At 34.0% G+C, this 27,984-nt stretch overlaps 1 protein-coding gene and 2 long non-coding RNA genes across 4 annotated transcripts; all 3 read left to right on the top strand.

Annotated features, from left to right (window-relative positions):
* The first annotated feature begins 4 nt into the window (after nt 1-4).
* Nucleotides 5-6,478, top strand: LOC138314824 (uncharacterized). Of its 2 annotated transcripts, XM_069255390.1 has the most exons (10): nt 5-134; nt 1,068-1,154; nt 1,562-1,649; nt 1,955-2,205; nt 3,235-3,382; nt 3,716-3,772; nt 4,049-4,117; nt 5,306-5,563; nt 5,679-5,952; nt 6,383-6,478. In XM_069255390.1, the coding sequence occupies exons 4-10, from the start codon at nt 1,987-1,989 to the stop codon at nt 6,411-6,413; spliced, it is 1,056 nt and encodes a 351-aa protein (XP_069111491.1). In that variant the 5' UTR covers nt 5-134; nt 1,068-1,154; nt 1,562-1,649; nt 1,955-1,986; the 3' UTR covers nt 6,414-6,478. The 2 variants fall into 2 exon arrangements, with proteins under 2 accessions (XP_069111491.1, XP_069111492.1); XM_069255391.1 differs by lacking the exon at nt 3,716-3,772.
* A 3,212-nt stretch (nt 6,479-9,690) lies between these two features.
* Nucleotides 9,691-13,408, top strand: LOC138314825 (uncharacterized). Its single transcript, XR_011207423.1, has 4 exons — nt 9,691-9,930; nt 11,847-11,924; nt 12,790-12,862; nt 13,203-13,408. It is a non-coding gene; the product is annotated as an uncharacterized lncRNA (long non-coding RNA).
* A 6,047-nt stretch (nt 13,409-19,455) lies between these two features.
* Nucleotides 19,456-21,031, top strand: LOC138314822 (uncharacterized). Its single transcript, XR_011207422.1, has 2 exons — nt 19,456-19,934; nt 20,790-21,031. It is a non-coding gene; the product is annotated as an uncharacterized lncRNA (long non-coding RNA).
* Nucleotides 21,032-27,984: the final 6,953 nt, after the last annotated feature.

The following is a 27,984-nucleotide window of genomic DNA, read 5'->3' as shown; positions in this document are numbered from 1 at the left end:
TCATTTTGGTATTTTGTAAGGTACACCAACTACGTCATCCACAACTTCGTTGTCATCAACATCACCAACAACGACAACTACAACTACCACAACTACACCACCGTCATCAACGTCAAAAAGTTCCTCGACAACAGGTATTATACAGTTATAGCTGAGTACAGAACATTAGATAATGTGAGGTAACTTACGTTTCGTTGAGGTCATACTTAACAATTTCATGTACATCGTGTTTATACGTTGTGTTGTCACTGTAATTTAAGATTTATGTAGGGCCTTGGACAAAACAGCAAATGATTGTTTTGAAATGTTCATGTTCTCATGTTTTAACTAACCTAATACTGTAACCATAGATTCGTAGTATTTGTTCATTAATGCCCATTCATTGGTTTATTTCAAACTTTCATTTCAAATTTCAAATTTGAGTTTGATCTTAAAGATGCTCCACCGCTGACACATGGTGTTTTCCTTTATCGAAATAGGAGCAGACGATTTAGTATTTTTCTTCAGTTGCAGATGTTACTTACTTAACATTTTACCACCATTGAAAACTTTGAGCTTCTAATTTAACTTCAAGATAAAAATATTAAAAAAATATTATTTTCATCCAAAAAAAAAAAAAAAAAAAAAAAAAAAACCCTGACACTGTGTCCTATATGTAATCAAGTACTGATTGCGCATGCACAAAAAGCAAAAATAAAATTATTTTATGTTATTTTTTTTGTGTTAATGAGACATATACACACAAGATTAAACACCAACTACCGTTAATGACAGGTATCGTTTATGCTCTGTCGGTGGTGGACCATCATTAAAATTTCATTAAATCAGACATTATTAAACAAAATTAGATTTGACGTTTTAATGACTCTCAAATTGATACAACAAATGGAATGTGCGGAAAAAAGAAGTGTTTTTAGATGCTGAGATGCTGATATATTTAAGTAAACAATAGTGTAGAATTTGTATTGTACATTGTGTAATGTCAGTAGGTATTTACCTAACCAGTATAGGACAAAGAAGTGACACGCGTACGTATGTTTGTGTATAAAACTGTTTTACTTATCAAGGTTCTACACCTACATCATCGGAATCAACAACGCCAACGCCAACAACAACAACAACTACACTACCACCAACGACATCTACAACAACAGGTATCGACGAGTTATAAAAGTTACAATAGATCCAATGAAGCTACTTTCTACTTACACCATCACTATTAAGTTTGATATCAACGCATTTTTTGTAATATGAATCGCATGACTAACAGCTGTATGCGTTGCAATATATCTTCAGTACTAACAAATCTTTATGGAAACTGGCTTTATCATTTCACGAAGCTTTTGAAATTGATTATTACACGTAAATGTTAACAGTAAAAATATTTAAAAACACGAATTTACATTTCAAATTTTTAAATATTCTTGACAATCTTGGAAAAACGAGTCATTGTTGTTAATATTTCTGTAAGTTATTGTTTTTTATTTGATAATGCATTGGAATCAATAGTGAAAGACAAGACAAAGAATGTCAAATATATACATTTGTTTAACCTGTTCAGTTTCCTCGTCGACTTCGTCATTGTCAACAACAACAACACCAACAGTAACCATAACGACACCCACCGCCAACAACGACACCAACAACAGGTATCAAATTTTAATTTAAATAAATCAATAATGGACAATTATATTAGATTTATACGCTCTTGGGTATCTTTATCGAACCTATTCCTCTTCTCTTTACATTATTTCAATAATATATTGTTTGCAATGATCAGTCAAAGTTGAAACGCATTTTGATAAGCAATTCGGCAGTCAAAAGAACTTTTTTTTACACATTTTTTAACACCATGGTATTTAGTTACTTTGTTGTAATTTGGTTATACATGTATATTTACATATATATTTCAGAAATGATTTAAATAATATTTGAATTCACCATTTTTTTTCAGAATGTCAAAACAATACTGTCTCCGATTATAACATGGACATTTTGGACATTAGCCCAGTTGATGGAATTACTAACAGACTTAGATTTATAGCAAGCAATGCCAATATGAACTCGGCGGTTATCTACGAAATAACCGATACGACAGGCGATACAACATTCCTGAAATTCGTCGCAAGAGTAAAACATGTAAAGAGTGTTCGATTCTCTGTATTAGCGGACGACGACACCGAGACACCAGTCAGTGAAATTGAGGTAACACTAATGGTATAATGAATTTAAAGTAGTTATTGACAGAACCCGAGAACACACAAGAGCGCTGGTATGCCCTGCATTGACATAGCTGTTACTCAAAATACTTGAATTGTGACATGATTTGTATTAATTTGTACACTTGTTTTTATTAGGGTTATCCATATATCACTTTTTAAGTGTACTTGCAATGCTTTCATATATGACATATTTCCGTGATTTACTGCCGCCATATGCATGCCAAGATAAAAAAAAGGACTCGATGTGTATGCTTTTGTAAAATAAAATCCTGCCAAAGAAAGGTTGGTAGTACCTATAAACAATGGTAAACACAATGGCATGGGAATTTGGTTGCAGAGATTGGCAATATACTTTTACGCATATTTTGTATACACGCATTTGTGCATTTTTAGATTCCGTTAATTGGTACCAAATAAGTGAGTTATAAGCGTGGATATATCCCCAGTTTACCTAGGGGATAACACGTTGTTTCTATATTAATTAAGGGAAGAACATATACCAATATTAGGTGTCTTATCATAACCTTCATTTGCTTCAGAATATTTTATTAAGTGTCCTTGTAATTTCTGATGATTTCCAGCGGAGTTTGTAATAAGTAACGTAATCATAGTTCAGTATGCAGAGTTACTCCCCTTGTTCCGTTAAGTAAGCAAAGTGTAAAGTCCATACCCTATAATGACATTTGATTGAATCTCGAGTTCCAATAATGCCTTCATGTTTCATAATGTTTATATTTTTTCACTTGACATCTTGCAGATTTGCGGTAAATATCTTGTCTACGAACTGAACAAAAATAAAATCACAGCCTGATGCAATCTTGATATCTGAAGAGTTCAATTTATTCACTATAATCAAGGCGTCTGTCAGTCTCTATATGTGAACGGAATTATATATATTTCTAGATTGTTAAGCTACAAGCAACAGTTTGTCTTCAAACGTTTGTTTTTGTTTATTAATCATGTTTGCTCACCAAATGAACAAATATAATTTATATATTGAAAAATGATTTAGGTTGAAGACTCGGATTTAGATTACGTGCTTGTAGACGTGGATTTAAAGAGTGCAACAGGTTCAAGGTTAAAGGTCGTCCTATATCCAACGACAGGATATTCTAAAAGCGAACTCCAAGTCATCAACATAGATTACTGTGCCAACAGAGGTACCTTGATATATGCTTTGTTCTTTATTTCCTATGGCAAATTACGAAAATCTGTAGTAAAGATAAAGAAAATGGTTCTACGTTTCAACACAAGCGGATAACAGCACTCCTGAGTATAATTTAATGTTGGCTTGCTTTTCATTACCAGTATACTAATTAAGAACCCTTTTCGCATGTTGAAGGACAAGGTATGTGGTATCTCAACCATAAATATACTAATTGATTTAAAGGAACACCACATATGCTATGGCTAAAATCAGGATTATTGGTCATGATGGTCTTAATTTACGAATTAAAGAAAAATAAAGTTATCTGCATAAAAAAGTTTTTTAGTTGCCATATCGACATCGACTACATTTCCATCGTCAACAGCAACTCAAACGACAACAGGTATAACTATGTCATGCACAGTAAATCAATATCGATAAAAAGCTAATATGTTAATACAGATAAGGACTACAGTTTACACCTTTATATGCAAAACCCCAAAGATAAGTATAACTCCATAAAATGCATTTCCATTCAAGTGATATGGCTTTAATTGATGACCCTTAAATAAAATAAGTAACTAGTTCATGCAATCTTTGTTTACGTTTGAAGTTTCTTCATCGAAAGACAAAACAAAGAATGTCGTAGATATATCTCTCTTTTTTTAAACTTATTCAGTTTCCTCATCGACGTCGTCCACAACACCAACAGAAACAACAACAACGACACCACCGTCAACAACAACAGGTAATATCCAAGAATTAAAAAGAAATCGATAATAATTAATTCTGTTTCCTTTTGTTGATACAACCGAACAAATAACACCAATATATGCCTCGTATCTCGTACGTAAATTTCGTCAAATGAAATTTGTTATTTATTCTTTTGTTTAAAAAAAGATGCTCCACCGTCAGCAGAGCATAAACATGATTTACTATTTGAACAATAATCAAGTTTACTAATGAATAATGTCTGCGCAATCAGTACCTAATTCGATATGAAGAATAGTGTCGTAGACTTATTTTGCGATACAATTATTTATTTTACGTATTTTTATTCTGAAGTAGAATGATAATTCAATGATGGTTATAGTGTGTAGTAACTTTTGTTACTGAAGAAACATTAACTCGTCTGATCCTGTTTCATTAGATAAGCATTACCATTCGTTAGCGTTGCGGCTATTTTATCGTATATCAGAATAGCTTAAGATAAGAATAAAATGAATTAGAGTATTCATTTTAGGCTGAGCATTTCACCAGACCTGATATTTTTAATTTACTAGATTGCTGTATTATTTATTCCAAAAACAAAGTGACATGTATGGCTTGGGTCTTTTTGGTCTCCATTTTTTTTACAACTTAAATTTAGGAAATTTGCTTATTGTATTTAAGACATGCCAGATTCATTTGCAATAGAAGTTTTCTAACTTTACTGGTTTTGTTGCCATTATAGCCATTCAAGATAAACATAAAAGAAAATTTTAACTTATACTTAAAACTTTTTGCTTCCTACAAATATGTGGACACATTTTTATGAGAAACATAAAGCTTGCTCAATGATACGTTGTATGATTTCTGGATGATAAAAATATGGCAAAAATTGACAAAACTCACATTTATATAAGTTATGATTACTATGGATGGTTATCATTTTGAATGCATTACATATGATCCACAATCTTCATACCTATTATATCAAGAACGTACTCGATATTTGAAAGTCAACAACACTTAATAACTCAAGTTCAGGTTTAAAATTTTTTGACGTATTTTGAGCCAAACACGACCACACCATTTTAACGATTTCAAAAGTTATCTATCAATGCGTGAGTGTGGAAAAGAATTATGCGTTTCAATAGCTGAAGTTGTTGTTTTTACCAGATTAGAACAAAACATTATGTATGAACGTTTATTGTTTTCTGTTTTACTTATCAAGGTTCAACTACGGAAAAAACAACGCCAACAACAACTACACCACCAACGTCAACGCCAACAACGCCAACGCCAACGCCAACAACAACAACAACAACTACACCACCATCAACTACACCAACGACAACAACATCGACAACAACTACACCTACACCAACATCGACAACGACACCACCAACATCGACAACAACAACGACAACAACAACTACCACACCACCAACAACAACACCAACCACTACACCACCAACAACAACACCAACTACTACATCAACAACAACACCAACTACAACACCAACAACACCAACTACTACACCAACAACAACACCAACCACTACACCACCACAACAACACACAACCACTACACCACCAACAACAACAAACAACTACAACACCAACTACTACACCAACAACAACACCAACCACTACACCACCAACAACAACACCAACTACTACACCACCAACAACAACACCAACTACACACACCAACTACACCAACTACTACACCAACAACAACACCAACCACTACACCACCAACAACAACACCAAGTACTACATCAACAACAACACCAACTACTACATCAACAACAACCTCTACGACAATTACACCGTCAACAACGACTTCTACACCGCCTACAACATCAACTACAACAGGTACCAAGAAATAATATATTCTGTTGATTACCTTTTTTGAAATATGATAAGCGTTTTTTATAAAAATTATTTTTTTGTACTTTCTATCCATAATTTTTATTTTCGTTGTATTATTTCAACATCAAATTGTATCAGTTTAACACTAAAACATGATAGACTTGTTCTTTCTATCCATAATTTTTATTTTCGTTGTATTATAACAACATCAAATTGTATCAGTTTAACACTAAAACATGATAGACTTGTTCTTTCTATCCATAATTTTAATTTTCGTTGTATTATTTCAACATCAAATTATATAAATTTATCGCTAAAAGGCTAAACCTTGTGTTGCTAAGCACGTCGACAGCCGGAAAACCTTTTCTACATCATTTCAGTTAGTTCCATGGTTACATATAATATTTCGTATTAAAATCTGCCATCTTTTCAGAATGTGTCATCGATTATGTCTCCGATTATAACCCGGAAGCTGTGGCGGTTGACTCAGTAGATGGAGTAGTTAGCAACTTAAAATTTACACCAAGTGCCAATGTGAACGCAACAGTTATCTATGAAATAATCGGTAATCCAGACGAAACAACATTCATGCAATTCACCGCAAGAGTAAAAGATGTGCTAACTATTGGATTTTCTGTGTTGGATGATATGAACTTTGAGACACCGATTATTGAAGTTCAAGTAAGTGACGTCGTTGATGCCTCCTCCTCCTCCTCTTTACGATGTGTTCTTCAGACAGATATCGATAAAAGTACACTTTAATGGTTTTATGGATTCTACTGACACGCTGATAGTCAGAAACCAGAAAAATGCAAACAAAACTGTGTTGGTCTTTTGTCTTTTTATTGACCTTATATTAACTATGGCAAGGAAAATAGCGGATGTTACCTTACCTGTTTTTTTTCATGATTATAAATATGCATATGCTATAGTTTTATTTTGATAAATTCAATTTATTATTTATCAGTATACAACACAGGGACCTGGCACGATTTTTTTAAACTAACAGTATACATATATATATATATATATATATATTATAGTATCAAGGGTATGAACTCGGCGGTCGAGAAAAACGGACCTATTTTTTTAAAACCGTGATTATCTTAATAAATGGGTTCTATACAACATTGACGAATATCTTACCTTAAAGAGAAATAATTTATCTTTCCATTGAATGCTTGATGAACAAAATTGGCTAAGTATTGACGAAGTTGTGGCTTGATGAATCGGGAAATTTACGAAAAATATGCTAGGTGGACATTTCCCTGTCCGGTCGAAATGTCGTCTTGGCTCTAATGGGTACCTCAAAAACCAAGCCAAATCACAAAATATACGCTTGTGGCGGTAAACAGTACCCATAACTGTGTTCATCCACAACCTCCTTTGGAGGTGTCATGACCTGTACTTTGTAGAAAGATAAATTATTTCTCTTTAAGGTAAGATATCCGTCAATGATGTATAGAACCCATTTATTAAAATAATCACGGTTTTGAAAAAATAGATCCGTTTTTCTCGACCGCCGAGTTCATATCCTTGATACTATAATATATATATGATATATATGTATACTATTGGTTAAAAATTTTCGTGCCAGGTCCCTGTGATATACAATTACACTTATAACACTTGAATTATAGAAAAAAGTAAACATTGTCTCCTTACTGAACAAAAAGAAAATCTCTGCTTGGGTACAATCTTAATGTCTTAAAGAGTTCCATTTATTCACTCCTATATTAAATGCGGCATTCTCACTCATCAAAGAAATATATGCTATTGAAATGCAGTGTTCTGTAAAAAACAATGTTTGGATTTATTTATAAGGCAAAGTTTATCTTCAAGGTTTTAATATTACTTCACTGTTATAAGATTTCATAAAATATACGTGTGTAATTGATGTTAATTCGAAAAAAATGTTGTAGGTTGAAGGCTCGGATGTCGATTACGTGCCAGTGGACGTGGATTTGAAGAGTACATCCGGTCAAAGGTTAAAAGTCGTTCTATATTCAACGCCTGGGTATTCTCAAAGCGAACTCGAAGTCATCAAAATAGAATACTGTGCCATAACAGGTACCCTGACGTTGCCAATATTTAAAATTATTTGAAAATAATTAAATAGCGTTAGAAGATCGATAGATATATCGAAAATAATCTATAAAATACGCAAAACAAGTAAAATAAAAGAAAAAAGGTAAATACATTTTCAACTGTGTTCGCATTCGAAACAATAATTTCGAAAACAGAAACTTTCTTGTCTTTGATTTCAAGCCAATCTTTGCTTGTCGTTATGACGGAAACATCTATCTTAAATTTATCGTATTGATGTTTTTATCTTCATAATTCCATAACAAATCCACGTCATGATTTTATTTTACAGTAACATCTCCCTCTACTGCACCATCCTCTACGCTGACCACTGGAACAACTGTAACAAGTACTACGGTATCCACTCCAACATCGGAACTTACAAGTAAGTCATCATCCTGTCTAAATTTCTTTTTCTGCAGATTATTTTGAAGAAATTGGTGTGAATTGGCGGTAAGTATTTTCTTAAATCAATTTGTCATTTTTGGCAACATTGTACTAAAAAGGAGAGATTCAGCATTTTGAAGCAATCAAAAACAAAAATATCGAAAATTCAATAATGCGAGGTACTTTTCGGTCCTTTGGGGGTTTATAAATAAATGCTGTTATAAGCATATCTGCATGCTGCAATCATCCTTTTATCATTCGATACTAAGATGTTTAATATTGGTGATTTGTTTACAGAAACGTTCGTTACAGCAAATAGTATCCAACTATGTTTTGTTGTGCATGTTAATTGTAGAAAGACTTGTTTGATGCAACCAACAGAAGAAGACCATTCGAGGACAATTTATCTGAAATATGTTTATCGTATATGCAAGAGATATATCTAATTTCAGTTCAATTTTCTAAATGGGACTGAGAAAGCATACAAAATCCCAACTTGAAGAATGGAAATATTTGTGTTGATCGCTATTTGAAATAGGTTACTTTATGTTGTTTGGTTTCTTTAATCGGTTTAGCAAATTGGTAAGTATAACATACTAGGAGTTTCTACCAGCGTGACCCTTCCAAAACCTGGGTGTAACATCACAGAAATATAAAGGGGATGGAATGGTAGGTAATGGTAAGTATGGACATCCATATATTCACAAATACATAACAGTTTACATAAGGCCAACAGTTCCACTATAAAAAAGACACGAATGTACCGCTGCCTACTAAAACTCAAACACACCGCAGACACGCAACACGCCGTATATACAGAAGGCAGTCCTTATACGACACTATATAAAAGACATAACACGAATATACCGCAGTCTCCCTAAAAACATACACATCTCAGACACGTAACGCACTGCATACACAGAAGGAAGTCCTAATTCGACCCTGTCTGTAAATAGGACGTAAATAGAACAACAACCAACCAACGTTGCACATATATATGCCGTTGAAACATTTAATTGTTTGTAAGATAAATATATGCATATTTTTTCCAGCGCATAAATAATACAAGATGTAAACAATTGTGACGCGGATAGGGACAAGTAAGGTAAGTTGTTAATTCGCGCTTTATTACTACATAGTTGTTGAATATGTCGACTTTTAATAATTATTTTACAGCGAAGAGGTAAGTATCTATAAAGGAGTATCAACAACCAGCACCGAAACAACGATTTTGCGGAACAGCACAGATACAAACCAGGAGGGGTAAGTTTACGTATGATAAATATGTATTTGTTGTATCATATATTGATTATTCTTTGATATACAAGTTGTATATATGTTAAACCTTCTTTTAAAGTAGTTGTGTTGTGTGTTATTTGAATGAAGATTTGTTAAATAAAAAGTTTTCTTAAAGATATTGTGTTTTACAAGGTGCTCTGTTAGAGAAACTGTAAAGCCGAGAGATACATGTTTCCCACGAAGAACGACATACAACTAAAGAAATTAAAGGTATGTGAACGCAGAATAAAAAAATTGCGAGTGGTGTAAATAAATAAATTAAATGAAATAAATCAAAATCGTCACATATACTCCAAATTTTTTAATGATACAATTTTTTATACTTTCTATCACAATATATTCTCGAATGATAAACTAATTATATATTGATCTACTGTATGACATAACATACCTGGTATTCGTTGTTTAGTTTGCTGCTGCTTTCGTGGTTGATATTAAGTCACGGATATAAAACAATGTATGTTAATATAAACTCTGCTAAATGTTCCATGAGCCATTTTATGTTATTCAATAGTAGTGTTTGAAACAAGGCATTTTACGAATCAAACAGCAGTCGGTTTGAACCAGGATTTACTTGTCTGGTTCAAGCAAGATTACATATATTTCAATATACAATGATACTTTATTCACAACGATTCATGAAATATTGAAGGATTGATTTGCATAGTGTGTTTTATTATGGAGATACAAGTTTATAACACCAACATCCGGGTTTACTGATATTTTTGTATTTAAACTTAAACAATGATATGGCAAAAACATATATGTACCATATTATAGGGTTATTTCATATATGGATATGAAGGATAGTGATATGCTTCCGGAGGTTCAAACAATGTTGTGAAACCCGAGGCTTGCCGAGGGTAGAATCTCCCTATCCTTCAAATCCACATATGAAAGAGTATATCTATCCCCCGCTTTCTCCGAAACGGGGAATATTAATTTGGGTTTGTCCGTCTGTCTGTCACACGTTTCCAATAACTGTAACAAATGTTATGGCCCTTTGATTAAATAAAAAAATCATTTTCTGCCATTTCCCTGCAATAACTCTACTAAATAATAACCGATTTTCATCAAACTTGGTAACAGGTCAAATGCCTTAAGGGCTTGGCCAAGTTCGATTGCCACTTTTGGCCGACAATATGTAGTGGATTTATGGCCCTTTGATGTACTAGAAACGTCATTTTCTGTTATTCCCTGCGCAATAATTGTAACAAATGTAAACCGATTTTCTTAAAAGTTAGTATTGAAGTTAAATGCCTTACGAGCTCAGTCAAGTTTAAAAGTCACTTTCAGCGGACATTATTTTACACATCTTAGTTCCGAATAAGTTTATTTTTTCATGTTTCAAACAAGGTTAAACCTTACCTCAATAATGTTTACCTACAATAGGTCATGAAAGCGGGGGATTGAAATTCCATGAATTGGCATGTTCTCTCATACCTCGACGCTTTTACAACTATAATATCCCGCCGTTTTGAAATAACTTTGAAGAAAACCACGACTGCGAGTCAATTTTCCTATGTATGCATCTTTTATAGTAAAACCATCCTAGTTAAAACTTTCACCGAGAAAATAGTAATTTTGATGACGCTGGGACGTCACGAGGCTGTATTGCATGGGTAACCATGTAATACAGCCTCAGGCGTCATTAGTGTGTAACATGAGAACAGCTTGTATGAGAGACCAGCAAGTACTACACCCGTAGGTATGAGAGACCAGCCAGTACTACACCCGTAGGTATGAGAAACCAGCCAGTACTACACCCGTAGGTATGAGAGACCAGCCAGTACTACACCCGTAGGTATGAGAGACCAGCCAGTACTACACCCGTAGGTATGAGAGAACAACCGTAGGTATGAGAGACCAGCCAGTACTACACCCGTAGGTATGAGAGAACAGCCAGTATTACATCCGTAGGTATGAGAGACCAGTCAGAATTACACACGTAGGAATGAGAGACCAGTCAGTATTACACACGTAGGAATGAGAGACCAGTCAGTATTACACACGTAGGAATGAGAGACCAGCCAGTATTACACCCGTAATACACAGATATGATAGAATAGAAACAAACTACTGTTTATCAGATGATAAAGGTGTACATCTTTACTTCTCTTTTATAGTTGTCTACAGTTTTATACAGTTCCTCGGTGTTTATAGAACAACAACAATCGCACCACAGTAGCCGTAATGCCGCAATGGTAAGTCCACTTCACTTTGACGCTGCCAAACAGATTTTAATAAACGATTTAGGTTTATAGTGGTGTTCACATTAGTAATAGCAATATATTCAATAAAATTTCACCATATTTCTCCCGTTTACACAAAGGTTATTTTACGAATTGATTATCCATATTGGAAACAAAATCATGATGAACCTTAAAGAATGGCCACATTGTCGAAAGTCGATGTGCATTATAATATTTAATCACTTAACTGAGCCTCCAGTAAATAAGAGAAAAAAAAATCAGAAAAAAAGAAAAAAAGTAAATGTTTATTTTTGTCTCACTAATATTTCAAAAGATATGTCTTCTAGATATATTTATTTCCCCTCATTTTGTATTAGACCTTATGGAAAGGACATGCGCTATTTTCCCATCCCCCATGGTTAATAGTAACTTCTTAACAAGGCCGTCATGGTTCTTGTATATCTCAACCTTTAACAAATATATAATGTACGGTTTATTATGTCAGCTATATACTTTTTTTAAAAGAAGCAGTTAAATTTTCATGTATGTTCATATTCGACAACTATAAATCAATTGTTGAATTAACGAGACCATTTAAACAAACATACTGAGCTAGAGAAAGAAGAAACTTCTGTTCCTCTCCATGTATATACCAGGCGGATGGTAATTTTGACGACCAGTGGTGTATTAGCACAACATAACGATGGCGTCAGAATAACGTCAAGTGTAATATCGCCCGCGTTCAATAGTTCCCGGGGAGGCCAATACTAATGCGACATACATCCCAATTTATAGTCAACCTGGGGAACAGCATTCTGTCATATGATAATAATTTTAGGACGTTTTTAATAATGTGATACATCATGCTTTTCTTCAGTTGTCCTGTTCCCGCTACGTGGAGATGATTAACCGGATCCAACCAGTAATGTCGGAGTGATATTGCAATATCAGTAAGTTAAACTGAAGCTTTTAAATAACCAAAATAGTTCCCGACTATCGTCAACCTCTTTTCTATTGAAATCTATTATCAATTCATGCAATATAACGTCAAATTGTCATTACAAAAATGCCCTTTCTAAATGTGACATTAATAAAACTGGTATATACAAGGCTTTATAATGAAAAGATGAAGAAAGAAGGTAGCATATCAAACATAATATAATTGTGTGTAAAGAAAATGTGTTTCCAACTACAAACTATTGTAATACTTGTTTCTTTCTAATTTCACTTGTTAATGTATGAGTTTTCGGTAATGAAAATATCATAAGCGTGTATTTGGTTGTTTTTCAGGTTGACTTACAGGTCACAAAAATTACATACGACTGCAACATAAATCATTAATGGGTGGTCGGAAGTTCAAACGCCAGGTATAGAGGGTCACCTGTCCGACCACGTGGGTTTTCTCCGGGCACTCCGGTTTCCTCCCACATCAAGACACTCGAGTCAAGCAATAATTCTGTGTAATTTTAATATATTAAATGAAATTAACGATCTTATCATTTGTTTTATTTTACTTTACGACTATAACACTTACATTTAATACAAATAAATAATTAAAAGATATTGTTTGTTTGCATCATTAAATCACCAGGAAAAATACCATAAGTTACCCATCGGGAGGAACAGGTAAAATTACGAAAACTATAGTGAGGTGTTATATTGATTGGTTAATGGATATCTCGAAAGTAAATACATTTGAAGTTTGAAGGTAATATATTGCCTTACACGAGTGTCTCATTTCAGAATATTTTATTGTAAGATGGTCTAATACAAAAATAGGCAACAGACACTGCCTATATAAGCCCTCTCCTGGTAACTAAATGGATAACAGTACAATACTTCAAATCCACAACTAGAAAAGACAAGTGGTATTGCATTGATGACCATGACAAAACAGCGCTTCGGAAAGTTTTACAAGTTGAAAATATTAATGGAATGATTGTTACAATTGTTTCTTAACATGTTAATAAATATTCACAGTATCTTAACAAATACATTTAAAAGCAGGCAGGGATATAACTGAAATGAGAGTTAAAATAATAATTTAGTTTACTAGAAGATATTTTTAACTAATATTTTGTAATATTTATTTGTCTTTCGCCTTGACATTTGAATGATTCCGATCATATTGGGAAAGTATTGATAATACTATATTGTAATAATTCCTTTTTTGATTGCATGTATGGTTGACAGAATGGGAAACGAACAAGACGGATAGATCCATTCTGATATCAAAGACGGACAAAATTATTGTTGTATAACTAACTTCTGGAGGCTGGAATATTTAACAAACTAGTATGGCGAAAATTATAGACATCAATTGAGTGACTCTAAATATTTTGTTGGTGTGTAGAACTCACGAATATAGCGAATTAAATCATCTACGAAATTCACCCACTTTTCAGTATAACATCAAATACACACATGGTAGGAGTTAGGGCCCCGCACATACGAAGAAATCAATTGAAAAATATATATGGATTAAATCCAAATGCTAGGGGATCAGTGATTATCAACAAATGATGCCATACGTTGAAACAAGCGTTCTATTTTAACTTTATAAATGCACTGGGTTTCCATTATATAACTACATAACCATTTTCGTCACAGATGTCCATATTTATTCCGAAATTTTATACTCATAATCTTAATCGTCATGTTTATATTCGACTCGTAATTCTACACAATCAACGTAATCATAAACCGTTGAATGCAAATTCAAATGTGAATTTAGAGTTTTCTTTTTCTTTCTTTCTGAAAAAAATGAAAAAAGAGATTATTTTACAGACAACCGTAAAATTCAGAATTTGTAATGTAACAATATTGAAATGAGCAATATCTATATAGGTTAAAGAGGATTAGTGTGGTAACAGATTGCTGCTCCTTCTGAAGGCATGAGATCGACTTATATTCGAACAGTGAAGTATGTCCTATGATCACTGTTATGCTAATAGTGCGTGAAAACTGTTGACACTATACTGTAGTAAGGGAAGGAATTTTAAAACAAGACATGTTAAAGATGTATTGCTTTCATGACATTAACGTCAATAGACTTAGCTATATGTATGAGAAATAGCTTTAGATATTGTGCAACATAGGATTTATACTGCATGAGTGATCACTATTACCTTTGTAAATTCAACTCCTGGTTTTTGCATAGATTAGTCCTGCATACGCATTAACTACATACATATTCAAGGTAATAAGGAGTGATTGCATCATTCCAAATTAACTTTAAACGAAGGAATATTCATATTTGTAGAGTCAGACAGAAGAATGTTTCTAAACGGTGAAACTGGTTAGGAATAATATTGATTAGATTCAATTTATGGTTTTACTTATATTGATTGATCAATTCCAATAATATACTGTTTTTATGATAAATGATAAACTCCGTGGAATATTCATGTTTATTACATATACATAATAATATAAGGGTTGATGTTTTCCTTTTGTGTAAATTGTGTAACCATTCAATCTTGAAGGCATCCCTGTGCGGGCAATGCAAATTAGTCCATGGATAAAATTATTTCTAAATAGAAAACAAATTTACGTCCCTCTAAAGATAAATTTAAAGACCCGCTCTGAATTTAACCATTAATAATACGGTATTCAAATACAGTGGTAAATAACATTTCAAGGTATGATTTTCCATACTCAATTACACGCATATCATAAACTGGGATATTTTACGTTGGAGGTTTTGGCATTTTTGTATCGAAATAGGAAGATTACATTTTGATGCATTGAAATTTTGAGTTTTCTTGTAATTGTAATAAAAATATCACGATTTATTCGTAACAATAAAAAGCCACGGTGATTAGATTTCAAGCAATATCGATATGAAGACGACCCTTCAAAAGAAGAAATTAGAGTATCTATATACGTGCTTTCACAGAAGAACGGAATAATTGCCCATGTAACGTTTTTTCCAGTTGACAGAACATACATTAACCTTAATTATCGCACCTCGGACGGAAATGTCCCCAAATGATTGGCGGAGAGCCGTCACGTGGTGACCCCCTAACACTTTATAGGGGTCAGTAAATTTTATTATGGTGCAATATGGCGGCTGTCGCCCTCGCTTCAAAATTTAAACACATTCTCTTCAACTAAATATACCACTTCATTACCGTAAAACTATATATTACTTGTTAATTTTTGTGTAAAAATAAATTTAATCGTTCTAATACTTCAAATTAAAAGAAATGAATTTTCTAAATACGAGTTGCTTCCCCTACGCCAGTTTGAAAGTTGATGACGCGGCGAAAGTCAAACGTAAGCAATTCAAGCGTTTTCTAGACTGTGATTATAAACAAATGGAGGTGTTCGGACCCACAGATCAATCCTCACTCTACAACCAATTTATCGGCATTACTTTTCAGTGGTTATCTCAGCAAGAATGCACAGATGATCAAGGAGATTGTGCTTAAAATGTTAGATGGGTGTTTGTGTCACTCTTGTTTGTGATGCTTTCAATATACAGACGGTCTGGTGTAGTATTGAGGTAGGCCTACTGTGTACATAGGAATGTCGAACTTATTGTTGATTTATGAATTATTCAGTATTATTCTGCAGGTTCCTTATACAGTGTATTTGAAAATTCTTGAAATTAATAAATGAATAAATAAATGTATAGCCTACTGAAGTAGGCCAATTATTTTAAAAGTGTCGATTGTTTGTTATCATTCGCCAGTATGATTTAAGTTTGATTTCATATTCTTGACCAAACAAATACTATGAAATAGGAAACAAAGAATTAATGAAACAATCAAAAGGTCCTCGATGCGATAAATTCGTTATATAGTCAGTTACTGACCCCCTATAAAGGCATAGAGGGTCAGTAAGAAGTATAGGAGGCTCGGGCTACGCCCTCGCCCCCTATAAATCTTACTGACCCTCTATGCCTTTATAGGGGGTCTTTGTTTGTTTGTTTGTTTGTTTGATTAATTAACGTCCTATTAACAACTATGGTCATGTAAGGACGGCCTCCCATGTATGCGATGTGTGTATGTATGCATGTATGTTGTGCGAGGTGCGTGTTTTGGGAGACTGCGGTATGTTCGTGTTGTGTCTTCTTGTATAGTGGAACTGTTGCCCTTTTTATAGTGCTATATCACTGAAGCATGCCGCCGAAGACACCAAGCAACACACCTCACCCGGTCACATTATACTGACAACGGGCGAACCAGTCGTCCCACTCCCTGTTATAGGGGGTCAGTAACTGACTATATAACTAATGATGTATGTTTACGCCAAATAATTGGTTTAACTTGGTTTATGATATTTACATCATTTTAACGACCAGGGCCATTTAAAGACGGTCCCCCGTATATGTGGTGTGTGAAGTGTGAGGTGCGAGTTTTAAATATAATCACATATCCAAAATAACCAAAGGTTGAGTTACAAAATTCGCCCACGTTGCGAGTTTTTTCTTCAAATTTTGCAGTGTTCAAGAACTTTATATATGTTTTTTTTTATCTATTTGGTATCTTTTAAAAGGAATTAAGTACATAAAATGATGTTTTTTTAACAATACTTGGGCATGTCCAACTTTTGAACATATTTTTATTTTCTAAAATTATTTTTGTTGATAAAAAAATACTTCATTCTTTAGTTTATACCCATTTATAATGATATTTACTAATTATGTTTTAATATAAATTGATCAAGCAAAACATTTCAAATTTTTGGCACGATAAACATTAAAGATATTGGGTTTATTCGAAATATTTGTCATGTTATCGATTATGTCAACACTTTAAAACCATACTATAGGTATATTCTTAGAACAGATATTTAAAAAAAATGAAATCCGTGAAAATAACATTTATTAGGCTAAAATGTGGCCAGGAAATTTTCTGTTACTAAAATTTCAAAAATGATCATATATAACATAATAAAACAATTTTAAGTGATAGAATTTTGAAAACTAACATATATACTATAACATTGGTGCAAAAAGCCTAACAAATATATGTGCTCTTTTTTAATATTAGAAATCAAATAATTATTTGAAAGAAATATATTTTTGTAATCAACTCGAACTCAAAAGATACCAATTAAGGTTATCCATCTCTCTTATATAGATAAAAAACTATTGAATTAAAATGACTAAATAGGGAAACAGAGTTATATTTGATTTTCAAATAAAATATGTTTCATCTAAATAGAATACCAGCGCCAGAAGGCTACAATCTTAATCTTAATTTTGATCAATCTTTATTTCGTCACAATAACAACTGCAAAGTAATTAAAACTGTTACTATCTCATTTGGCATTCATCAGAACTCATTTTAATTATATCTAAAAATATCTAAATTTCATCCAATCAGAAGCTTCCATTTTTTTCCCTGGCCGATCTTTTTGAAAGTTATACCGTGATATTCAGCATACTTCATAACCCCTACATGCCAATTTTCACTTATATATGCACAAAATCTAAATTTCAACCATTCAGCGACCTGCATTTTGTTTCCATGGCATCCAATGTTTTTGAAAGCGATACTATGTTATTCAGCATACATTGTCATCTCTATATACCAATTTTCACTTAATTCTGAAATTATTTAAATTTCAGCTAATCAGAGGCCTTCGTTTTGTTACCATGGCAACTGATATTTTCAAAGGTGCTACCACGCTATTTAGCATCTAGAATTATTACTGTACAATTATCATCACTTGCATCGGACTCTGGAATCATAAACAGGAAAAGTATAGCTAGGTATACCAGGACATTTTTGCTTGTTTTATTTATTAACGTCCTATTAACAGCTATGGTCATGTTAGGACGGCCTTCCATGTATGCGGTGTGTTGCGTGTATGTTGTGCGAGGTGCGTGTACCAAGAAAGATGTAGTCCGTTGCTACCTAAACTCTCTATTTCAAGTCAAGTCAAGATTTTCAGGATTTTAATTTCGAAAATAATTTACACGTTTTACCACAAAACTGTTGATTTTTCGTAAACATTATTATTGCAAACAAAATTGCCCGTTAAAAATCCAAAAGAAATAACTCAAATATGAAGTATACGATCTCCGCAAATGATTTCTAAATAAAAATGTAGAATGTTAACAAAGGCTTACCTATTTTTGCTTGTTTGTGCAGATAGTTTTAATGAAAATGAATACGAAAAATTCAGGCCCCGTAGGCCTTTTTAAATCACAAAAGATTAAGTAGTGTCATTATAAAGGGACACCTAGTAGCAAGTTCGATATGCAAAATTCCAAGAAAATTGGGCCGTGGGCAGTTTCTATGGGATTTTTAACATTAGCTTGAACACCACCTTTGCGGTATTTAATAGAACAGAAATGAAATGTAGAACGGAATGAATATAAAATTCATACCTTGTGTTTGGTAGTACCCTAATTGACAACACATTCCAATTTATTGCCTGATAAAATCTAAATTGTCTGAATAGGTCTTCTTAATCGTTTACACAAGAGAATCATTTATACTTACATAAATATATTCTAGTATCATAACCGTGATATAACAATTTTTATACTAGAAGAAATGGCAAGAGCATTTGTGTCAGATTAACATGCTTAAAGCGAATAGTCGGGCAAGTGACTGTAAAATCGGTAAAAATGGTATTAATATATCCGGTATAATTTCTTATGAATTAGAAAAATAAAACTTTCCGTCAAAATCGCTGTACATGCGAAGAAAATAATAATATCTATGGGAATCCTAAAAGTCCTCCCGGACGGCTAAGAGTGCAGTTCAACCTTAACGCATGCGCAACATCCAACACTCTCCGTAGTAAACAAAACATGGCTACCGTAGTTTTGAACCAAAAGGTTTTCGCCAAAACAACCAACTGACTCACCTAAAATGCGATAGGAAAGGCAATGGAGCAGCGACAATCCCAACAAATGACTCGGTAAACATTACGACGCATGGAGAGTGTTAATACAACTTGTTATAGTGAAGAGAACAGTTCAAACGAGCACGCGGCTCCGGACCGCTACTGTACGTACCTAGGCCTACTACCCGGTGCTCCCTGCTCAGCTGATAGTGAGTGAGTCTTCGTATTTTGATCATTATGTAAATAGTCCCTAGCAGTATTTTTTTCATAAATGAGTGGTCACATATGGTCACGTGTTTCATACCTGTTCCCCAATCGCGTAAAACGTAACCCTGGGGTAAATAGCGGTTCTTTCGTGGGGCCTCTTTAGGGGTAATGAATGCCCTGTATATTTATAAAATGTACCGTTGTAATACATGTACACTTAGAATGTAACCGCTAGTGCATTATCAAGCTAAGATTTGTTTCAATTAATCTATAATATTATGCTACCGGTCAATTCATACAGTTCTGATGTATATATTTATAGATTTTTAATTTGTAAATTTTTGTTCTGTACATGTTCTGGTAGTGTTATACACATACATTGTATATAGGATTTACATTGTAGGTTAATTGGTAAAATTGTATTGTATATGTTCTGATATACACATATACATATGTACATGTAGGTTTTAGCTTGTTCTTTAGATATATTTGGAGGACACATACAATATTATTTCTGGTCATAATAATAAATAGTGTTTGTATATTTATTACAACTGTACCTGGTTCATGTGTATATGACAAACTTTACAGAGTTGAAATGTACTGCAGCCATGTATCATTTATAATTATTCTGAATTTTTGTTGGAACAATAGATAATGAATTTTGTATCTTTTTTGAAACAATATTTGATTCTATCAAATGCATCAGTGACACATTCACAACTTATAAAAATGTTTTCTCTAAAATAAAAAAACCTGTAGGATGAACCTACATTTATTCATTTATATATATTTGAAATTGATCATTTCAATTTTTGTCATATTCAACAGATATAAAAAATTGCTGGTTCTTTTTTTCAGGCACCATGCATGTATAGTGACATGAATACAGAAAGTTCATCCCTTGGACCTGTATACAAGTGTATGTATACATATACATACAATTAGCATCATATGAAGACTGAAGAATGTTGATTTGAGTGCTCTTGAAAGTAAACTTTTCCAATATGGATCTAGAAGATCATGAACAGAACATTTAAACAGTATTAATTTATTGAATGTTCCTTTCAACTGTAATAATTAAATAAAATTATGATGCAATACTTTTTCATTGTTTAACTTTGTAGAAATATTTGTTTATATTAGTCCTCTAGATCCAGTGATTATAATTCTTGCATCCATATGCCTGCCCATTTGTTTGTCAGGGCTTGTGAGATAGCTTTTCAATTACTTTTAAAATATAAGGATTTTTTTTACATATAGCAATATAGATAACATTGTCTTAGGATTTCTAAATTCTACTTTACAAGAGAGTAGACTCAACATATAAATAAAACCATAAAACTAGCAAGTTATCTGAAATGTTAAAAATCTTTTTGTCTGAACCAAATTTCACATTTTATTGTCTATGTGTAACTTGTACATAGACCATTTATGTATTAATACTGTAGTAACAGTGATGACAAACACATAGACTAAAATGTAGTATGTAGTACTATGTACATCTGTCTTTGATTTGAGTTCTAAACAAAAAAGTGGTACCTATTGGGAAGTTGTGACTTGGGCGGAGGGTGAAATACAGAAGAAATAGCTACACACGGAAAAAAGAAAGATATACAGTACAATATGGATTCAAAGTTGCTCCAAAATCAATGAGACTAAATAACCAAAAAAAAAGCCATGTAAACCCCAAATATGCAATGACCAGATCAATGATAAAGCACCCTTCCACTTCCAGTTATCTGTAGCTATTTCTTCTATATTTCAACCCCCCACTCAAGTTACAACTTCCCAACCTCATGATTCTTCTGTCTTTTAGCCCCCCCACCCCCACCCCCCAACACACACATACCTGATTGATTGTCATGTTATTTCAGGTTCCTATTCAGGTATTATTCCTAAAAACCTAAAAGGGTATACACACTGTGTACTCTCAAAGGAGGGGAACCACTTCATTCAAAAATGGAATTTACAAATTCATCTTAATTTTGAAATTTTCAATTTAATTATTAATTACTGGACTATTAAAACAGTATAGAACCCCTCGGCTACAGACAAAGTACTGTGGTACACATTTCTTTTAATTAATTACTTTTCTTCAACTCAATCATCTTTTTCTCCAGAGCACAAAAAAGAACAGGAAACAACAGAAAAGGAAAGTAACATACATGTAGGCCTATATGTTTTCTGGAAATATATATGATGTGTTAATTCTCACAGCATAGGCCTACATGAATGTGAAGAATTAAATATTATCAATGTTTGAGAGAATTTCCTAGTTGTAATTCTATAGCAGCTACATGGAATGTACGTTTACATATATACATTGTACGATACATATACATCATAAAAGTTTCTTTCCTTCCAGCTGGACATTCATGTCATCTCTCTCCAGAACTCAAATATTGTTTACAAAAAAAAAAAAAAACCCAGAGACATAGATAATTTAATTAAATCTCTGCAAAAAACTACACGAATAATTGAACACATATATTGTACTTGTAAAATATCTATGTATGAGCTAATTTATTTTCACATCTTTGACAGCTACATGCATGGACGTTCTATGGAACGTTTTCGTGTGGTTTTAAATGGGAAATTATGTTACGATTATTTGTATTTAACCTTCATGATTCGGTTGATGTAAAATACGACGAATGCTATGCTGCAATAATTGCCCCTTGCCGGGGCCCCATCTCTGCATCGGCCGAATATTTGTGTCGATTTCCATGTACAAGATGCTTTTATCGAAAAATGATTACAAAGCATTGTCATTAATGTAAGAATACTTCATTTGCATCAAATGTATCATCTCAAAACAACAATTTGCATACCGCATTAGTGGTTTATCACACGAAACGAAACCGACACGACTGAGAAACACATGTCCATGTTGACATTTCCACGCAGCCTCGTTTTCAAAGAGTTTGGAGAATTTATATTTAGAACTGTGCTAAATTTACACGGGGCTTCCCCAAAATTTCAATGGTCAAAACTGGACACCGTAAGCAGAACTTGACCATCATTATGGTATACAATGACTTTTGGAAGGCCAAAGAACGCATTTAGACTGGTTTCCTTTGCCCGACTATTCACTTTAAGTATAAGAGACAACTGTAAAAATATACAGGTAGATTTCATACAGGTATATAGTTAGTCATAATAATTCTATCAATTTAGTCGTCTTCAATTACATCAAAATGTGATATTCAATATATCACTAGATATAACGGGGGTTAAATTTTAGTGCTAACTCCATGTAATAACCTAATGTTATGACACTCCTAACATTATATATCTTGTTGACAAGTTGAATGTGCGTATTGTACGATACAACTTAAAGCAACGGCCACGGATTGTTAAGAGTTACCCCTCTTAATACGATACAATAAGTAAAGAGCACAACTACACTAGCCTTTGTGTTACACTGTATGGAACTATTTACGCTTAAAAGATGGGAAACGATTTGACTTCCAGTTGATATTATCCCGTTATTTTAAAAGTATAGTATATAACGATTTTGCCAGGGGATAAAATCCAGAGCTTCCTTTACTGGGGCGAACACTCAACTCAATGCAATATGCAACACTGGCTTAAGTTTAATTCTAAAGCACTACTGTTATTTTGATTAAAATGATTAAGAACGTTTGGCCTTTTTTTAGTGTTGTCTTACTAAAGAACACCAAACAGCATTCTACAAAGAAAAAGGACTAAGCAGGCAAAGAACCTTAATGTATAAATTAAATAGACTTCGGTATCCGACGTATGGCCAAAAGTGAGGCAGTGTTAAGAGAAACGTTAAGAAGAATACAGTTTTGAAGAAGACAAAAATAATATTACAAAGGTGTTTATTGCTTTCTTGCGATCATACATACATGTGTCAATACGAGGTTATGTATGTTTGGTTATTTGTTTAACGTCCTATACACAGTCAAGGTTATGTAAGGACGGCTTCCCATGTATGCGGTGTGTAGCGTGTATGAAGTGCGTGGTGCGTATTTTGGGAGACTGCAGTATATTTATGTTATGTTGCATTGTTTAGCAAAACATTTGCCCTTTTTATAGTGGTATATCACTGAAGTATTTCGCCGAAGACCTCAAGTAACACAACCCACCAGGTCACATTATACTGTGAACGGGCGAACAAGTTGTTCAAAAGGCCAAAAGTGAGGCGGTTTAAAAGAAGACTCGAGAAAGAGGAGCATGTATCAGTGTGGAAAAACTGAAGGTAGTTCAGGAGAAAATAAAACTGACTAATCACCGGCCAGCAAAGCGTCCTGTAAAACATTTACATCCTGTGTGGTATCTGTACGTATATTCCTGATATATATTATCGTCGGTGAAATTTAAACAATTCTTTTTTTTTCTAGACCACCTCGATTTCATCATTACTGATATTGTTCTTTAGCAGTGGATTTGTTCCGTCATCATCGTTGCTTACGAGATAAAAGATAATAACAGACTGGATTAAATTTTAAATGTTGGCCCTGCATATAGGTCGTAAAAGTAGTACCTGCTGCTCCTATTACATCGTAAAAGTCGACTAAATAAAGAACCTACATTGCCTCTTCTTCCTATCACTTTTTTCTCAACATCTACCTTGACACCGTCTCATCTTTGGTCCCTGTGAGGAAATCTTTGCGTTCTCTCCCCAAGCCATTGCACAGTCTTTGATAATATAGAAGTGTTAGTTTCTGCTCCAGCTTTGCGTTGTACATAAAAAAGTTGAGCGTTGTCAATATAATGTGACCCGATAGGGTGGGCTTGTTCGGTGTCTTCTGTGGCATGTTTCAGTTGGAGAGCACTAAAATGGCAAAATTTCTTCTATTATAAGAAGACAACACGAATATATCACATCCTCATAAAACATACAGACACTCACACACCGATACTGATTCTTAGGTAGCTTTTGACATATCCAGATAGGCTAATCCAGGAGTTCACTACTCAAATGGTATCGGCATCGGTATAGTCGTGTGGGTTGTGTAATCAGTTTTTGCAGTGTCCCTTTGTCCTATTATTGTTTTGTAGGAGTAGTATGAGTAATATTCTTACTAAGACCTCACTGGTGTTGTCGATTTCTGTCATTATCAAGAATATTTATACCATATCAAAACGTTGCCTTCTGTGCTGCAGTTTTGGTGTACATATACATTACAATCTAACCAGATAAGGTGCATATTTTAGTCTGAGTATTTGTTACAAGGCACTAAACAACATTATGTATGGTCAAAAATGTGTACATCAAATGTGAAAACAGAAAAAGTTAAGGTCGTAGATAAGCTACGAACAATTTAGTTTATTATACCTCAAGTGAGAATCCTGCATTCTGATTGGTCGAGAGATATTTGGTATTTTACACTATCACACGGCAGGTAACATTAGAACAATAGGAAACAATAGACACGTTCGTAGCATCCCCCTAGCAACGGGTGATAGTGTATTTTTGATAGTGCAAAATATTAACCGCACGAAAAAGATGCGCACTCGTTTCTTTTTTCGACGCCATCTTTGTATTTTGAAGCGACGCTTCAAAATTTATCTAGAGCTATTTAGTAATGGTTTTGCCAAATAAGTCTATTTCTCAATGTATTTTTTTTCAAATTAAGGACGGAGCTTTCCGTTTACACCTTTTCGCTTACCGTCCAGCGCTATATGTTGGTTTTTAAGAACCCGTCGGTGATTAGGTGAACGGAAGTTTTTTTGTTTGTTTGTTTGTTTGATTAATTTACGCCCTATTAACAGCTATGGTCATGTAAGGACGGCCTCCCATGTATGCGGTGTGTTGCATGTATGTTGTACGGGGTGCGTGTTTTTGGGAGACTGCGGTATATTCATGTTGTCTTCTTGTATATCACATTATACTGACAACGGGCGAACCAGTCGTCCCACTCCCTGTATGCTGAGCGCCAAGCAGTAGCAGAAACTACCACTTTTATAGACTTTGGTGTGTCTCGGCCAGGGGACAGAACCCAGAGCCTTCCTCACAGGGGCGAGCGCTCAACTCAAGGCCAAAAGTGAGGCGGTGCCATGGGAGGCATTAGGAAAGATAAAGTCAGTAAGGAAGAAGAGATAAGATAAGATCCTAAATTTAGTCGCCTTTTACGATCATGCAATAGGGGCAGCAGGTACAATTCTAACGCCCTACCTGCAGGGCGAATAAACATGCGATTTCAAGCGTCTTCGTGACGTTGCTAATGTTGTAAACAGACGACGGGACGAAATAAAAATGCATTGAGATTTACAAAAACATTAAGATTAAAACAAACGCAGGAGACAAGACAACAAGAATTTTCACTAAATGTTTATTGTGAGTATTCTTTTTTTTATAATGCAATGATAGTTAGCGCTACTGAGTAGAAGTTGATCATGATATGCTATTCTACTGCCGACGGTGACTGTTGGACTTTTGCTAAAATCAGTTAAAATGTTTCAATAGATTGAATTTACTTGAAAACTAGTTTTGTTTCTAGACTTTTGGTATAATAAAATAAATACTACCTGCATTAGAGGGTGACAGTGCCTAGTGTCACCCCTCGGATTATCACTGTCACCCTCGGCTTCGCCTCGGGTAACAGTGATATCCTCGTGGTGACATTAGGCACTGTCACCCTCTAATGCAGGTAGTATTTATATAATATCTTTTAAAGCAATTATCTCAATAAATAACTGGACTTGAGGGTGAAGAGTTGTATTATAGCAGATTTTACATAAATGTAAATCATACACCACAAAAAAATTTCTCTTTGGAAAAAATAAATGTTCTCTTTAATAGGCAATTATTAATGTCAGTATATATCACTGGTGGTACAGGTACAGCTACTTGTGGTAAAATCATATTGGGGAGTATATGTAGTGAAGGCCTCTTGTAAAATAAGCTCGATAGTTTATGTCCTAAAATTGTGGTTTAATATGCATGTTTTTATCATGGTGTTTATTTAATGTTGTCTAGTTGCTGCCATTTCTGCAGTAAAAAGATGCATTCTAATTTGCATAGGAACAAAACACACGATAACATGTGATTTTTATGTTTCAAAAGTCACTGATGTTTTAGTGAATTTTAACCTCAAAGGAGCACAATAGCCAATTTCAGGTTAAAAACTAGTATCTTTGTCTAAGAAACCGTAACAACAAAACTCCTTGTTTATACCCAACATGATCTGCTATATTCATATTTCAAAACGTTAATGATTTGAAATATATTAATAGACATGTACATTAAGTATTGTTTTAAGACAACCTTTGTCATACATGTTTTAGACACAGCTATCTTATCAATGTAAACAAGATGAAATATAAAACATTTACAATAAATTTGAAGATGCAACAAGAGGCCCAGAGGGCCTGTATCGCTCACCTGGTTTGTAATGCCAAGTAATGTTCTGAATACAGGTTCATTGTTTCTTTTCTGAAGGAATTTTAAAATTAACCTCTAAATCCCCTATTGGGCCCCACCCCTCCTGCCCCCAGGGGGTCAGAGCCAAAATTTATACAAGTTCTGTTCCCCTTCTTCCAAGGATGTTTATGGCCAAATTTGGTCACAATCCAAACAAAACTCTAGGACAAGAAGTGATTTATAGGATTTACCTCTATTTCCCCTATTGGGCCCCACCCGTCCTGCCCTCGGGGGGCCAGAGTCAAAATTTATACAAGTTCTGTTCCCCTTCCCCCAAGGATGTTTGTGGCCAAATTTGGTTACAATCCATGCAGAACTCTATGACTAGTAGCGATTTAAAGGATTTACCTCTATTACCCCTATTGGGCCCCGCCCCTCCTGCCCCCGGGGGGTCAGAGCCAAAATTTATACAAGTTCTGTTCCCCTTCCCCCAAGGATGTTTATGGCCAAATTTGGTTACAATTCATGTAGAGGTCTAGGACAAGTAGAGATTTAAAGGATTTACCTCTATTTCCCCTATTGGGCCCCGCCCCTCCTGCCCCTTGGGGACCAGAGTCAAAATTTACACAAGTTCTGTTCCCCTTCCCCCAATGATGTTTGTGGCAGAATTTGGTTACAATTCATGTAGAACTCTATTACAAGTAGCGATTTAAAGAATTT

The sequence above is a fragment of the Argopecten irradians genome, chromosome 2, assembly GCF_041381155.1.
Source record: "Argopecten irradians isolate NY chromosome 2, Ai_NY, whole genome shotgun sequence".
Lineage (NCBI taxonomy): Eukaryota > Metazoa > Mollusca > Bivalvia > Pectinida > Pectinidae > Argopecten > Argopecten irradians.
This window is presented reverse-complemented; position numbering and strand designations above follow the sequence as displayed.